Below are 17,833 nucleotides of genomic sequence, written 5' to 3' on the forward strand. Positions count from 1 at the left end.
CGCCCAGGTCTGTAGTCACAAGATCACTCAGCCTGTCTGAAGGTGGAATTTAAGCCACAGGTAAATGGAGCATCTTTACCCTGGGCTAGAAGAGAATTGAAGTATTTATTTGGAAGTGGCAAATACCACAGATGCATGGAATAAATGACCAAGTAGTGTGGAGGAGAGTAACAACAATATTTACATCTACAGCACGTTTTCATACACATGGTGTTCTCAAAGAGACGTCAAAGTAATAGATGCATCAAGAAAACCCATTGAAATTAGTCGAGAATAATGATGAATGTATTACATATAATTAATTAATACACATTGAGTAGAAAGGAGTGGTCTTGTGCATAGTGTTGTTCTTCAAGTCTCTAAAGATCCTTCATACAGCATCGGGCCCCGTCAGGCAGCCTGCTATAGGCTGTCATAAAAATGGGAGGGGCATAATTGCGCTGGAAGATCAGCTCTCAGTCTATAAATGTGACATGGACTGCCATTTTCAGTCATGTAATTTGAGACGGTCCAGCAACGGGATCAGCAACTGTGCGATCGGCAAATCTAATAATACCCCATGACAAAAAGTAGCATAATGTGACATTGGCTTGACAGATGTAGATTTCCCTGCGAGTAACCCGGTTATGTGGCCTGATAAACCCTTAATCGGGTTACAGCTAAGAATTTTTTTTTTTCCTCCGTTGTGCCAGTCTCATCACATCGTTCAACTTGCTTTACAATTTTACAAATACACTTTTTGACATTCTCATCTTTTCCATCCATTCATTGTCAGTGAACTCTTTAAAAATCGCTATCTCCCACCAGTCTTTGCTTCACACATGCATCCAGTAGGCATGGATGAAAAACAGTGGAAGCGTCGACAAAGATACATTTTTCTGAGGCGAGATCTCAGGCGATTGTTTTTCTTACTTCTTATGGAAATAATCTGTCTCATCATTTCTGAAATCTCCACCTTTGTGTTGATGAGCCGAATGTTCAGTGCTAAGCTCAGCAGCAAAATCTCCAGAGATGAAAGCTTTAATGACGGCGGAATGTCTGATGGACAACTCTCTAGGTAGACTATGGCGCATGTAAATGCACGTTTTGATGAATCCAGGTTTCCGCCTTACCTGGGTTCCTCGCCTTATCCCAGTTTTCTGCGTGTGTAAATGTGCTGATTGTTGCCAGGCTTCATCCCGGAGGATTCGATGAAGTGGACAGCCAGGGCATCTGCCTTCATTCGAGCATCACAGATGGCAGAGCGGCGCCTTAATCAGGCGTTGGTGGCTTTGCAAAACATTAGGGCCTTAATCTCAACTTGATGTTATTTTGGACAATCTACGTGAATTGGATGGCTGAGCTTGTTGGCCTAAAAGGCCTGTTTTTGTCACAATTGTTCTAATGTTCAGGAGGCATAAAACAGAAGGTGTTGCCTTTTTTTTTTTTTTTTTCCTTTTGGCTTCCTCAATAAACGTAATTCACTTTATTTAATGTGTTGCTAGGTACAGTTTAGATCAGCATTGGGCGGTCCTGGTCCTGGAGGACCACTGTCTTATTTTAACAGCAGTCTGGTTCATTGAATTATTTGTGCCTGTGTTTAGTCTTGGATGGGGTTTTTACGACCTGCTTTGGGCTGCATTTCCAAACCTCCCGGCATTACCCCTCATTTAAGCAGAAAGCTCGATCTGCAGCATTGAAATTGAGGTAACGGATTACTTTTACTACTCTTAAAGGTTGTGCCTTTTCTTTTTCTTTCTTCATTTGATTTTGCTTGTTAACCATAATGGGACTCACCATGAGCTGCAAACAAAGTTTAGAAAAACGTTTGACCAGAACAAGCCATTCAGCCCAACAAAGCGAGTCAGTTCTTTCCACCTAACATCTCCAAAATAATGTCAAGTTCAGATTTTTATGTCCCTAAAGTCCTAGTGTCCACCACACTTTGTGTCTTTGGTTCTCTGTGTGAAGAAGCCATGAGTGACAAAAGCTGACAAGCTAAATTATCGTAACTCTGTGTGTTTATCCATCCATCAGTTTTCTAACCTGCTTGTCTAGTTTGGGGTTGTTTGGAGCCCCATTGACTCCCCCAGACCATGGGGTTTTGGGGGGTGGGGGGGTGGGGGGCATAGTGACTCACTACGGGGCAATACACAGTCATTATTTAACCCACCTTGAATGTTTTTAGTATGTGCGAGTAAAACGGGAATACCTGGAGAAGAAAGCCCATGCAGGAAATGTGGAGAAAATGCAGACTCAGACTGTGAGATCAGAACCTGTGAGACGGGAGCACCTCTACGCTATACAGCTACGGTGGCTGCTTTTAAAATTAAATTTTAAACAAAAACATATCAATGTTGAGGGGTTGAGGAAATCTCACCCTCCCAAATTAATGCATCCCATGAAAGTAAAAAAAATTCTGTTTCGGAAATTCTTTCATTGCTTATAAAATGTAAAAACAAGTAAGAAAAAAAAAAGGAGTTGGGACTCCAACTTGGGGGACCCCCCTGATTTAATGCAGAGGTTTTGTGAAAAAAAAAATTAGTAAAGCCTCTTCAGCTTTGTTGAACTTTTCTTTTTTATCATAATGGAAATTTGGCGCCCTCTTGTGTACTCCATGAAACGTTGCAGGAGCACCTTGTTTAGCTCAAGCCCATCTAATCAGAAATAATGGGCTCTTGTTAGGTTGTTGATGGCTTTTATCCTGGCAGTGGAAGAGACCCAAGTTTGAGGGAGGACATGATGTGATGTGTCTTACGGCTCCTGTTCTTCCACTCTATGGAGGGGAACTGAGATTGAGTAGGTAGATGTTACACCCTGGAGTTAGCCTGCAAGACCCCTTCACTTTCTGCACACTGTATTGTGTTGATTTCATTACCCATCAGTCTACACTCATTAGCCCAGAATGACAGGGTGAAAACACGGGACCAGAAAGGTCTGCAAATGTATTACAAATCTCTAATTTAGTAAAGTATTCAGTCTTAATTATGTACTTTGGTAAAAACCCCTTTAGCAGCAATTTGAGTTGCAAATCTTTTTTTAGGTAAGCTTTGCTCCCAGTTTATCCCATCCTTCCTGGCAGATCCTGTCAAGATCCATCCGATTTGATGGGAATCCTCTGTAAACTGCCAGCTTCTGGACTGTGGGTCTGGGGTTGAAGCCTGAGCTTTTGGTGGGCCACACAAGGACACTTGGAGACTTTTCTTAAAGACGCTTCAGCGTTGTCTTGGCTGTATGTTTTAGGTCTTTTATCTTGCTGAAAGGTCAACCATCCCCCCCCCCCAGTCTGAGGTGGTGTCCACTCTGGAGCAGGTCTCCGTGTTTGGCTGCATTCGTCCTGCACTCAATTCCTAACAGTCTCCCTGTCCCCCATACCCTGATGCTGTTGTCACCACCATGATTCACCATTGGAATGATGTTAGGTAGGTGGTAAGCAGCGCCTGATCTTCACCAGACATAGTGCTTGGAGTTCAGCCCAGATGGTTCATTTTTTGACTCATCCGACCAGAGAATCTTTTTCCTCAGGCTCTTGGAGTCGAAGCAATCTATCATGTGCCTTTTACTGAAAAGTGGCTTCCATCCAGTCTCTCTACCATAAACGCCTGTTTGATGGACTGCTGCTGAGATGGTCACCCTTCCAACAGGTTCTCCCATCTCAGCAGAGGACTTTGGTGACCATTGGGTTCTTGGTGTATATGAACCCCCTAAACTGTACATATAAATAGGGGAAACCCCTCCTCACTATTTCTGTGACTCCCAATATATGTAGGTGTGAATTTCCCCTTGGGATTAACTTGGTTATCTATCTATCTATCAATCTATCAATCTAATCTAATCTAATCTAATCTAAATCTCAAATTTCCCATACTTACTTAACGTTTGTAAGTACAGTGTAAAGGGTATGTTTCATTTCACGCCGTACCCCGTAACGAACTTTCGAAAATAACGTTTTTTTGGCGGTTCTCACCATTATGCCATAAGGAACTTTTGGAACTGACCTCTCCTTTTGGCGGTTTCATTCCTTATTTCCATTAACAGACGATTTATTTCACAGCAGAGACGCACAAGGGCCGCCCCCGGTCCCCCTTCCTTTTCCCGCACGGCTGTTGTCCGTACTTCTACCACGTGGTTGGCTCCCTGCCTAAAAATGTGCATTTCTCATACACAACATTTACAAACCTAAATTCAACTCTTTACAATCCTCAAATTCATTCTCAATACTAAAATAAGCCTACGACAATTGCATTGACAATCATGTTACGTTATTTTTAAAATTTTTCATTTTCATAACTTCTTTAGATAGATAGATACTTTATTAATCCCAAGGGGAAATTCACATACTCCAGCAGCACCTTACTGATACAAAAAAACAATATTAAATTAAAGATTGATAATAATGCAGGTAAAAAACAGACAATAACTTTATATAATGTTAACGTTTACTCCCTCGGGTGGAATTGAAGAATCGCATAGTTTGGGGGAGGAACGATCTCCTCAGTCTGTCAGTGGAGCAGGACGGTGACAGCAGTCTGTCGCTGAAGCTGCTCCTCTGTCTAGAGATGACACCGTTTAGTGGATGCAGTGGATTCTCCATAATTGATAGGAGCCTGCTGAGCGCCCGTCGCTCTGCCACAGATGTCAAACTGTCTAGGAGCGCCGGTATTTTGCTAGTGTCTAATAAACGGCTCATTTCATAAACCGAAACAGTTGAGTTCTAATTAAAGCTTACTGTCAACTGTAGCCCTCCATGACTGAGATTGCCCACCCCAGTAACGATCAGCTTCTTCCATATACCTGCAGTGTGAATCCTAAATAACTGATTAAGTGGTTCTCTGAAGGGAGGGGACCTGCAAGTCAGTGGTGTGGTATTGGGGGGGGGTGGTTTATTTGCTGTCAACTCCTTTCTGCAGTGCACGTCCTCTCAAGGCGCTTTATAACACGTGTAACGTGAGGGTGCAATGACTCATTGAGACTCTACGGTCCAATGTCTTAGCCACTAGGGGGCCACCTTGGAATAGGAAACTGGAGTGGGAAAAATACACACATCTGACATCCGCTACTGGAAAGGGACGTGGAGTTCTGGTGTCTGGCTCAGGCAGCAACCCCCCCCAAAGCAGAGGACCGTGTCATTCAGACTTCCCTATTTTTCAGGATGTTCTGAAGGGAGCCAATGAGGTGTCGCTGTTAGGTTGGATTCTTAGATTTGTTTCAAGCATTAAAACCACTCCATTCATTTTTTTGTATTTTTATAATTAATATTTGAGTCTCCTTTTTTTTATTTATTTATTTATTTATTTATTTTTTTTACAACCTTTGGTGGGCTCTACTGTAGGTCCTCACAGTCCACTAGTTTCTTGTGGGCTTTCCAATCCCTTGACTCGTTTCCCCCCCTAAGGTGCTCCTACAGAGTAGTGTGCCCCTCAAGGAAGCCCCGGGCTGCCTCGTTCATTCGCTTCCCGGCGCTTGTCTTGCTAAGCTGTTTTCAAACTGTATGGAATGGACCTTGTATGTACTGACTGTAAAACCATGTAACACAGGTTGATGTTTTACGCTTGTGCTGAAAATCCTCTTGCAACTTTAAAGAAGGCTCTGCGGGTGACGCTAGTGGTATTCTTCAGGTACTGTTTTCCCAATAAGTACACCCTGAGTTTGAGCTTTTTTTTTTTTTTTTTTTTGTTTTTATTTTTATTCTGGGGGGGTTCCCTCCATGCTTGTGATGTAATTCTGTGTCTCTGTGATCCTCTCTTCACTGCATCTCATGGTGGCCACAGTCTGGACTTGTACCTGCATCCACCCTTGGCCCATACGGTGGGTGTGCAGTAGTTTACTTCCATATTCATGAAATGGTGGCTCAGATCTGCTTTGCCTCTGGTCACCAAGTCCTAAATTTGCATGATTATACACGATTGTCAGTGTTAATCTCATGACTCTGAAGTACTTTCTCCCAATTTATACCCTTCCCGTAGACTGGTGTGCCACTTTGGTTCCCTTGCTGGGTAAGACAGCCATTGCCTCGTCTCCCATTACAGGGAGGGGACTCCAAGTGTGTTTATTAGAAAGCAGAAGGCCATCCTAGGATGCTGAGGACTGGAATTGGGCGTCCCTCTCTATTGACCGAGCCCAAATATTAAGCACCCAACTGTGATCTTATTGTGCCAACTCTCAAGTGTTTTGTGTGCCGTAATTAAATGACTAACAATGTCTCCTGTAACATTTCAGAGCAGGCCAAGGCTCGCCATCGACCCGCCATCCTGGGGGAACACCCATCTGTGTACAATGAAGGCGGATATGGTGAGTTTATGGGTTTGGACCCAATACTGTAAGATACAGGAGCTTTCTTCGTGATTGTGTGGGTGACTTGTGAACAATTTGTTCTGTTTGAACAGCTGTCTTCAGTGATCCATGGGAACTGATTGATTCGGGAGTGCATGCGTGATGCTGTTGGCCACCTTCGTTTAGATGTTTAAAACGTGTGTGCAAGCACCGCCTGTCTGATTCATGATTCGCATTCACTCCACTTATTATGGCGTCTAATTATTGGCTAGTGAGAACTCAGTCATTGATTGATTGTTCTCTCGTTTATCATAGAAGTACAGTAACAACACATTTATACACGGTGTGCACAATTAGGCAAGTTTTATTTCTGAGGATTCATTTTAACCTGGAACACACAGAGTGCTATCTATCAGTCAATCCAAAATGTTGTTAAACTTGAATGTTTTACAAAGTAAATGTGAGTGTGAACATTCTCAGGGGGATACATACAGGTATGTGTGCACAATTATTACGTGCACGATTATTACGCAACTAAAGGAAAAACGAAAATTTTCCCATCTCACTTGCTTATTTTCATTTGTTAAAATGAGAATAGTAAACAAACAACTCAAAATTTACAAATAAATATTTCTGACATTTCAAAAAAAATAAATCCGTGACCAATATAGCCCCCCATCTTTTCAATAACAGTCCTAAGTCTGTCAGTTGTTGATGATCAGCTTTTTGTGCAGCAGCAACCATAGCCCCCCGGACCCTCTTCAGAGAGGTGTGCTGTTTTCCTTCTCTGTAAATCTCCCGTAGGGTTTAGGTCAGGTGAGGAAGGAGGCCGCCATGTCATTATTGTTTCATCTTTAAGGTCTTGACTGGCTAGCCACACAGTGGTGTACTTCAGTGCATGCGATGGAGTGTCGTCCTCAATAAAAGTCACGGTCTTCTTGAAAGATGCCGACTTTTTCCTGTACCACTGCTTGAAGAAAGTGTCTTCTAAAAACTGGCAGGAGGTTTGGGAGTTGATTTTGAGTCCATCTTCAACCCAAAAAGGTCCAACTAGCTCATCTTTAATAATACCAACCCATACCAGTACCCTGCCTCCACCTTGCTGGTGTCTGAGTCGAAGTAGAGCTCTGTGCCCATTCCTGATCCAGCCACGTGGCCCATCCATCTGGTCCGTCAAGTGTCACTCTCCTCTCATCTCATTTCATGGCCTAGTCTTGACGTTTCAACTTGTGTGTCCTGTTCAGTGATGGTCGGGTTTCAGCCCTCCTTACCTTGGCCATGTCTCGGAGCGCTGAACACCTTGTACTTCTGGGCATTCCAGGTAGGTTGCAGTTCTGGAATATGACCGCACTGGAGGATGTTGGGTTCCTGGAACCTTCACATTTGATTCTTCTCAAATCTTTGGCAGTTAATTTGCGTCTTTTTTTTTTTTTTTTTTTTTCTCAAACACATTTTTTGCAACCCTGTTGACTGTTTGCAACAAAATGTTCTGTGATCACGCCCCAGTGTCTTAGCAATTTCAACAGTGCTGCATCCCTCTGAAAGACTCTTTACAATTCTTGACTTTTCAGAGTTATTTTAATGTCTTTTTTTTTTTTTTTGGCCCATTTTGCCTGAGGAAGACAAGCTGCCTAATAATTAATGCACACCTTGATGGAGGGCGTTGATCTCCATAGGCCACACCCTCCCTCATTATGCAAATACACATCACCTGATGCGCTTAAATCCAATAAGCATTCAAGTTTATACAGCTTGGAGTTGGAATGTGTGCATAAAAGTGATGATACAGTCAAAATATTCACTTGCCTAATAATTGTGCACACAGTGTAGTAGAATGTTTTAACTGTTTGTTTTATAAAACTCTTTACTCAAATTGTTTTAAACTTATTATATAAACATAATTCTAAAACCTGAAATGTTATGTCCCTTTGTACATTCAACACATAATCACAGTAATCTGAGCCTTTTAATAAATTGTGATTTCTGTTATTTTGCTTTTTATCCTTAGTGTGCAAATTCATTTTTTTTTACGGCTCATTGAATGCATCAAGCATGTATCATTAATTAATTCTTTTGAGTTTGAACTGAATCATTACCCGAGAATGTGGCACACGATTTTTTGTTAGTTTGATTTGCGAACGAGCCACCCGGTTCAATTATGTTTCTCACACTTAGTGTCTTATTTGAATTTTTCATTTATACTACATTGTCATGCTCTGTGCTTTCAAAGAGGGCCAGCATTATATGATACGAATTACTAGCGTATTTATTTTATAGTTTAATAAATCTAAATATATCAATGATAATATTCTAATTTGCATAAATAAAAATGTGTGATTCATTCATGGGAGGATTTCTTTCTCTGTTATTGATTAATCAAATGAATCGATTCAGTTCATCAGGAAGTTCAAAAGAACTGAATCAGTAAAGTGAATCCGAATGCCCATCACCACCATGTGATATGAGGACTGTGCATTTGGTATGGACTGGTTTTACGTATTTTTAAATTTATTTTATATTTATATGCCCACATACATTGTAAGTAAAGGTCAGTCAGCACTGGCCAGTGAAACTCCTCTGTCTTCTGTTTGCTTTGTGCCCACCCCAAGTTTTACTCTTGCGGGCCGATACTCACTTTGCTCACTAATGCACTCTGTAATTGTGTGTTTGTATTGCAGGTTCACACTACCCACTGCTGCCTTTCCCAGGTAATAACCGCTACAGAATTCCCCCTCATGAGGTCCCAGAAATCGTCGCATACCCTCTGCCCCAGTCGTCGTCATACATGGGCCATGGGGTGTCCTCGTCAAGTTCTGTCGCCATGGTTAGTGGTCTGCACCCCAAGATGAACTGTGCTAGAGTCTTCAACCTCTTCTGTTTGTATGGTAATGTTGAGAAGGTGAGTTTTCCTCCAGTGTTTGAGTTAATACCATAATGTACAGTTAACGTATGAATGGCGTACATCACACCTGTTCTCATTTCAAGTGCTTCGCTTTGGGTACGTTATGCTTAGATTATATATTAGTCGGACCACTTTTGGAGTATTGTCTCCAGTTCTGGACACCACGCAACAAAAAATGTTGAAGCTGTGCAGGGGAGAGTAACTAGGTGCATCATGGGACTGAAGGACATGTCATACTATGACAGACTTGAAGAACTGAGCCTGTTTAGCCTTGAGCAGAGGAAACTGCATGGGGACCTCATTCAGGTCTTCAAAATCCTCAAAGGGATTGATGAAGATGATCCAGCAGAATTCTCTGAACTCAACAGTAAATCCTGTACTTGAGGACATTAGTGGAGGTGCATTTAGCACTGAAGCCAGGAAGCACCTCTTTACCAGAGTTAAGGGACTCTGAGCAACCTACTGAGATGTGGAATTGAAGCAAAAATTTTGATAACCTTACTGAAGAATCTGGGTGAGATATGGAGGTAGGTTAGCTGAGCAAACGAGCTCGATGAGCTGATTGGTAGTCTCTCGTTTGTCAAATTTCTTTTGTTCTAGTGTCAAGGTCAATATCATTTTATTTATAGAGCACATTTAATAAAATATCTGTAGCGCTGTAGCCAAAGTGATTTTCATGAAACATAATACAAGCAACAATAAAGTGTAACTAACCACTGAGTAAGGAGGTAGGATTAGCAGTATCACTGAAGATCACGAAAAGCTGAAGCTTAGAAATGAGTCTTCAGTCTAGTTTTAAACAGACCATTTGAAGGGGTGACCTCAATGGAGTAAGGTAAAGAGTTTCACAAAGGAGGTGCAGCGGCTGAAAAAGGCCTGTCACCCTTCATTTTAAACATAGTATGAGGGACCACGAGAGACGACTGAGTGGTAGACCTAAGCCTCTGCATGGCTGGTGTAAAACACGCAATTCAGATAAATAGGTGGGTGCAAAAATATAAAAATGTAAAAACCAGCAAACCAAATTTTAAAGTCAATTCTAAAGCTAACTGTCAAACCGTGTAACGAGGCCAAAATTGGGGGATACAGAGGCAAACTTTCTTGCCCCAGCCAGAAAAACGAGCAGAAGCGTTCCGAACCAACCAAAGCCTGCATATCAGGGATTTCCTGATCCCAGAATACGAGTTGCAGTAATCATGCCGAGAAAAAAATAAAAGCACGAGTAACACTCTCAATATCCCTAGGAGATAAAAAGGCTTAACCGCGGCTAAAAGACGAAGCTGCGTTGTGTGCCTCAGTGGAGGTGAAATCTCATTTGTTTCTCAGTTATGGTGTCTTTAATGACTAGCGCTCGACTAGTTGTGCTTGTATTCCCTGTGAAGTGCGTTTGATCCAATTACTGAATCAATAAAGTTCAAGTTGAGTAGACATGTGGTGTTAGAATGGTTATAAATGCCAATTGTCTCATTCTCTTGTTAATTATAGTGAATTGAAGTAGAACTTGTGAGCCGGATACCACCGAATCACGCACGTGTATCCAATATCCAAGTGCTGGGTCAGCCACTGCGGCTAATTTTCATTGTCCTCATTGTTTCCTTTCAGGTCAAGTTCATGAAGAGTGTGCCTGGTACGGCGCTGGTGGAAATGGCTGACGAGTATGCAGTGGACAGAGCCATTACACACCTGAATGGCATCAAGGTTTTTGGAAAGAGGGTTAGCGTCTGGTGAGTGTGTGTTGTGTTGTATCGGGACTTAACCGTCACCATCGCACCACTCGCTACTTGCAGTCTGCTTTGTTAAGCTGCCAGTCCAGCTGTCTTCAGTTCTCTCAGACAGGTTGCTTTGAAACGTCTCGATTTGCATTGCCAGTCTGTCGCCCAGTGAGAGTGCCTGTGACGCAGGACTTGACGCTCCACTTGTACCTGCTCCTTCTGTTTTTTTTTTTGTTTAGCACAGTGAGCCTCTGTGCCACTTTCACCGACTTATTATAGTCTACTGTCTGAGCTTTTAATTGCAACTTTTGATAAGTGGAGGTCATTTAATCCACTTTAATTCATCAAATCTTGCTTGGCTACTATTAGCAGAACAATGCTGAGCTGTGATTTAAAGGTATGGAGGGCACTCCTTTTACACCTCGCTGCTAGGCAAGTGCACGCAAAGTGTTGACAGAAATTAATAAGACGCGATGGCCTTAAATTGCGGGAAAGCAGCAGGAGAGAGTAGGCCTGGGTAGCTCCAGTCGCGGTAAGTGGCGAGTGTGCAATTTACAAAGAGATTTATAGTAAACAGGGAATGTTTACATGGAGAATGTTAGATGCATGCAATAAGTTACCAAGCAAATTAGTTGTCACATTCTGGGCTCTGAGTTGCACCAGTAAAATTACGGCCATGTCACATTAGATGACATTTCCTGCGATTTTCAGTTGTAACCTTTCGTTTTAGCGAGTTGGAGGCAGCTGCTGTGGCGCTCCCGTAAAGGTCAGTTGTCGTGTGTGATATGCCCAGAAACTCGGCCCAACTGGTCTGCAACTCGCTCACAGTGTTATAGGGATAGGCTCTGTGTGAATGAGAGCTAACCGCCAATGGATGCTCATCTGGAAATACAATGGGAGTAAGAAACGCGGGTGTTTTGGACCTCACTGACAGAGGACTGTCGTACCTGTTAACCCTTCGTACAGGCCTGGTTCCGTCATGCGGCATGTTACATAAAGGGTGAGCACGACTGTGCTGGAAAGTCGTCACACAGTTGGTAAATTTGTAAATTGACGTGGCCCGGTGACAAGGTCAGCAACGGCAGTTGGCAAGTCTGATAATACCGTACGACTAGAAGTTCTGTATTGTCACATCAGCTTTAATAAACTGATCTTTTTAAAAGCATTCTTCTCAAGAAAGTTGGCAAGTTCTCAGAGCATCAAATAAAACAGAAAAGAAAGCGTAAATAACCTTCTATCAAACTCCAGTTCTCTCAGACTAAATCAAATTCAAATGCAGTGATCCCCTGCCTATCGCGGAAGTTACGTTCCAGACAACAACAACAACGTTTATTTCTATAGCACATTTTCATACAAAAAATAGCTCAAAGTGCTTTACATAATGAAGAAAAGAAAAATAAAAGACAAAATAAGAAATTAAAATAAGGCAACATTAGTTAACATAGAAAAGGAGTAAGGTCCGATGGCCAGGGTGGACAGAAAAAACAAAAAAGAACTCCAGAAAGCTGGAGAAAAAAATAAAATCTGCCACAGACCCATCTGTGATATAGAAAGAACCACGTTAAGCCTTAAAATACCCTCCCACACGCTTTAAACACATGTAAACTTATTAAAACACACTTTGGATACACATATGATATGTGGATGTCATGCTAAAGATATGAGTAACATATTAATAATCATCATCAGTTTTACCTTCTGCTGTATGGTCAAGGTCTTCCTCTGGCACTTAGGCCCACTGCTACCAGAAGGCTTAACAAGATGCAGGACGCTTGGGAGCCATCGCAGGGCTTAAAACAAAACGAAAAGTTCACAAAAGTTTGCTCAGAAAAGTCGGACCACAAGCAAAGTATGCGATACGCGATTCGTCGGGGACCCACGATCGCTGTTCTTGCGAGATTACACCACATTAGCAGCAGCTAATCAGCAAGAGAATAAAATCCGCTCTGATTGGTTGAGTCTCCTCTTTCAGCCAATAACGGGCTTTGTAAGAAATCATCTGGGTGCTGTAACGCGAAACTCTGTGTCTGCTGAAAACCGTATGCTTTGTTATGAATTGGCTGCAAGTACACTACAGGTAGGATGTACTTATTGAATTTTTCCGCGATAGTTGAACCGCGGTAGAGCGGGGGGATTACTGTAGTCTTGTTTAGTGCTGCTCCACTAGAGAGATGCAGGGATGCCACGTTCAAGACTCAAGACCCCCTAGCTGGGGGGAGGCATTAGAGGGGACACTTCTATTACTGTGACACAAGGGAGTTGACACGCAGCTGTGACTAGACTTTGTAAGAAAGTCTGTTTCCTGTGAAACTAAACCTTGTCTAGAAGGCCAAAGTGCAGCCTTTTCCACTCCAAATGTCATGTAGGCAATGGTGGAACTTAGTCTCCTTCATATTTAGTTTATTTACATGAATAGAGATTGATAAGGCCATTTTTCATTACACCAAGTTTATTATGAGAAGCTCCTTAATTTGATTTTACTTTTAATTTGATTCAGTGTTTATGCACATTAGGAAACTAAACCAGCAAGCACTGATATTGATATGATAAGGAAGACCCTGCACTCTGACCCTCAACAGTCGTGTGAAAACACAGTTTCCTCTCAGGGATTAATAAAGTGTATCAAAAAAGAAGGCATCTGTGCTCAGTATGAAAGGTGACCAGGCGCTAGAGTGGGTTTGAGGCGCTGTGGCTCCACGGGGTAGTAAAGCATTCTAGACGATGCTTCAGGTAGGTTGTTTGGTTTCAGTGAGTGAGGGTCTTGGAGGAGTGACAGGACCGCAGTAGAGGCCACTGATGTGTCATTTGAGCTACAGTAGCATTCTCTCCCATTGAGATGGAACTGCAGCACTCTGGGAAGGAGGACGTCGGACTGTAAAGCACACACCTGCCTATCCTGTCCGAGTCCCGCCACTGACTTGCAAAGTGAGGGAGTCATGTAACCTACCAGTGCTCAAGACGGTAGAGATGTAAAGACTGTTGTAATCGAACGAACACTCCACCCAAAAAGTTATTTTTCTTTTTTATGTTACATTCACCTCTTGTAGTTTATAGTGGTGGGCACAAAAAAAAAAATCATGTTTTTGTGTATTACACATTTAAAATCTTGTACATTGAAAAATGACATTGGTCACCTGGCCTTTTTTAGATAGATAGATACTTTATTAATCTCAAGGGGAAATTCACATACTCCAGCAGCAGCATACTGATAAAAAACAATATTAAATTAAAGAGTGATAAAAATGCAGGTAAAACAGACAATAACTTTGTATAATGTTAACCTTTACGCCCCCAGGCGGATTTTGCACCAAATGTAAATTGTCCCATTAGTCTATAAGGCCTTTAAGGGTCTGGGCCCACCGTATCGGTTTACTTAATTGAACTCGTAGGTTCTGTCACGCTCACATTGCTCTTCTGATTCTTTGCTGCCAACAGTGTTAACTATGTTTAGATGTTGGACTGTTTAGTGATGTGTTTTGTTCTTTTATACTAGTGTACAGTGTCCTTGGGTATTTTGAAAGGAGTTTTTAAATAAAATGTATTATAATAATTGTTTTCAAGCAGAATAGAGATAACGTTTATGATAGAATAGTCATCTATGGCAGCACAGAACAAACAATTGCAAACAGAGCTCTTTGCCTAGCGAGTGGGGAGCCACTTCAACCCCCTGAAGCCATTTTGTGCCACTCCGCTCTGCACTCATTAGTTGTTAGGTGGTGAAGGGGTTGAGAAAGCCAATTGGGGACAGATGGTGATTAGTGAGCCAGAATAACATGGTGAGAAATTTAACCAGGACATTGGGATACCCTACTCTTCATGAAGAATGACCACAGTGTCATAAAAATTTCATCCGAAGGACGGTGCCATTTTTACAGCCCGGGGTCCCTGTCACTGTACTGGAGTATTGGGTTCCACACACCAAGACCACAGGTTAAGTGCCCCCTGCTGGCCTCACCTCAAGCTTTTTCCAGATGATATCCCATCAGAGGGCTAGCCAGGCCTGGACAGGATTAGCTTCAGGTGGATGACCTCATCTGAAGAGCAGGTGGGATGGTCGCTGGCCTACTCGATTATGCTGACCTCTTTGTAAGTTGGTTTTGATAAGCTCATCTGCTAAGTGAATCAGTCTAAATGTTAAGAGTATTAGACACGTGAAAAGACAATTTCTCCTCAGAAGAGTAATAAATGATATCATTTCAAATTAATAAAATAAATTTAAGGACAGGATTTAAAGTTTGTCTATTAGCAGTCAAGTTGTTCTCTCACGGAAGTGCTTAGCATTTATTTTTATGGGGATCTTGAACAGCTGAGATTGGGCAAGGGGTTCATCTTGAAAGTGTAAAAATGGCGTCTTGTGATTGTGCCTTTGTGGATTCTAGTGATTAATGAGGCTGAGCTTATTTTATCTTTGTCTCCTGTAGCGTCTCCAAACAACATGCCGTGATTTCCAGCCAGGTGTTTGAACTGGAGGATGGCACGAGCAGCTACAGGGACTACACCATGAACAGGAACAATCGCTTCTTGAACGCTGCACAGGCCGCCAAGAATATAATCCAGCCTCCCTCGTGCGTCTTGCACTTCTATAATATTCCTCCTGCTGTCACGGAAGATGACCTAAGAAAGGTGAGCCTGTTTGCGTCCATGGAGGGGCTCATGGTGACCAACTGGTCTTCATACAAGCATTTAGCCAGCCCTCAGTCAAACTGTGATGACAGCAGAGGCCACTCTTTCTTTTTTTAAAGTTAAATGTAGTATTTTTCAAGTTGGTTATTTATCACAGTTGTGGAATCCATTATTTTGCTGCGAGGAGTTGTGTTTATAAGTCTGGTGCAGGCCTGGTAACCGTGTCTTTCTTTCATGAACGCTGCTCAAACGTCCTACTAAATGTGCAGCCTGTCTAACACGGGTTGTAATCAACGGAGACCTGAGTGTTAACGTTTGCAAGGTCGCCAACTATTGGAGTTTATTTTGTAATGCGTGTAGTACTAAAATGCATTGCATCTGTCATTGCAAGAGATATGGTGCATTGGAAGTATTTGTAGTAATAAAATGCATTACTACAAACATTTGTGATGCACCGTCTGTTGGAATGAAAAATGCAATGCATGTGTCTCTTATGTGCGGTTTAGTATTGGATTTGTAAAAGCAGTGTTAATGTTTGAGATGTGCCATCTATTGGAATGGCAGACATAGCAACCAGATGGATACACAGATGCACACACACTTGTACTTTTATTAAGGTGGATTTATTGCATTTGTCACTCCCAACAGATGGTGCCTCACAAACTTTTTTTTGTAGCAATACATTTTATAACAAATGTCTGTGATGTGCCATCTGTTAGAATGATAAATACAATGCATTTTATTAAATGTTTGTGATGCACCATCTGTTGGAATGACAGACAAAGCAACCAGATGGTCACAGAGGTATACAGACGCACAGACTTTTATTAAGGTGGATGCAATGCATTTGTCACTCTCCAACAGATGGTACATCACCAACATTTGCTGTAGTAATCCATTTTATTACTAATGTCTGATGTGCTGTCTGTTGGAATGACAAATGCAGTGTATTTTATTACAACAAATGTTTGTGATGTGCCACCAGTTGGAGTGAAGCATGCAATTCATTTTATTACAACAAATGTTTGTGATGCACCATCTGTTGAAATGAAAGACACAGCAACTAGACAATCATTTGTTGTAATGCATTGTATTACTGTTTGTGATGAGTTATCTGTAGGAATGAAAAATACAGTGCATATGTCTCTGTTATATACCGTTTGGCATGGGATTTTAAAAGCAGAGTTAAAGTTTGAGATGCGCCATCTGTTGGAATGACAGACAAAGCAACCAGATGGTCACAGAGGTATACAGACGCACAGACACTTATACTTTTATTAAGATGGATGCAATATATTTGTCACTCTCCAACAGATGGTACATTACCAACATTTGCTGTAATAATCCATTTTATTACTAATGTCTGACGTGCTGTCTGTTGGAATGCTGTTGTATTTTATTACAACAAATGTTTGTGATGTGCCACCTGTTGGAATGACCAAGATATAGAAACTGGATGAACACACATATACACAGACACTTATCCTTTTATTAAGGTGGATTTAATAGTTTGTTGTGTGCTGGTTTGTTATGTTGGCTTATTGAAGTTTTTAAGAAATGTAACAAGTAAACAAAAAGAATATTTCAAATTAATTGTTAAATAAATATATTGGTGCCCCACCAGATTAAAAGCCATTAAAATTTGTTAGTTTGGGAGAATTAACTTTGAAGATAAAGTCTGACTGTGCCCCTTGGTGGTTGAGGGTGGTCTTTTTTTTTTTTTTCTTTTTCTATCTAAAGGCTTGTTGTCAACAGGCAAGCCCATTGTTTGAAGTGTGTGTAATTCATGGGGGTCCTTCATCTGCAGAAGGCTATGCCTATGACTTGATGTCATTCTGGAAAAATGACGTGGATAGGACTGGCGAGCTTTGTCGGGCTGAATTCTCTAATGTTCATAATAATGCCACCATTGCCACATCCACGGTGAAGGGCTGCTGTGGCATGGAGAGCCGCCTGACTACTCTGGTGCTCTCAAGCCATAGATTTTCATGTTGTCCAGAGTGAAATATCACAATGTTCTGTTGTTCAAGAGCATCCAGAAGCCTGGCTGTCAGGATGCCTTTGGGACCGAGGGACGTGACCGTCACATTTTATTACAGAAGTTGTGTATTACTCTTCACAGCCATGTCGAAAACGTTTCTCTGCTGCCTGTGGTGTCTGCTTTGGCCCCTTAAGTGTAGTCCCACACAGGAAGCCCCCAAACCAACCCTGTTCAGGTGTGGTCTTGATACTTGTCTCATATTTTTTGTTTGTCCTTTCGTCTTCAGCTCTGCTTGACCCAGGAGGTGCCGTGTTTCATCAAGTATAAGGCATTTGACTTGAGACGTAAGTGACGAGAGCTCTG

The 17,833-nt window shown here is 41.9% G+C and overlaps 1 protein-coding gene across 1 annotated transcript in view; it reads left to right on the forward strand.

The window, feature by feature from the left end:
• LOC114665632 (heterogeneous nuclear ribonucleoprotein L-like) overlaps positions 1 to 17,833 on the forward strand; it is a 117,017-nt gene that overhangs the window by 94,849 nt on the left and 4,335 nt on the right. The window contains exons 7-11 of the mRNA XM_028820238.2: positions 6,199 to 6,270; positions 8,931 to 9,151; positions 10,757 to 10,878; positions 15,288 to 15,489; positions 17,757 to 17,814. Of these exons, the coding sequence (XP_028676071.1) occupies positions 6,199 to 6,270; positions 8,931 to 9,151; positions 10,757 to 10,878; positions 15,288 to 15,489; positions 17,757 to 17,814 (675 nt within the window). The remainder of the gene's footprint in view (positions 1 to 6,198; positions 6,271 to 8,930; positions 9,152 to 10,756; positions 10,879 to 15,287; positions 15,490 to 17,756; positions 17,815 to 17,833) is intronic.

This window comes from Erpetoichthys calabaricus, chromosome 15, assembly GCF_900747795.2.
Source record: "Erpetoichthys calabaricus chromosome 15, fErpCal1.3, whole genome shotgun sequence".
NCBI lineage: Eukaryota > Metazoa > Chordata > Cladistia > Polypteriformes > Polypteridae > Erpetoichthys > Erpetoichthys calabaricus.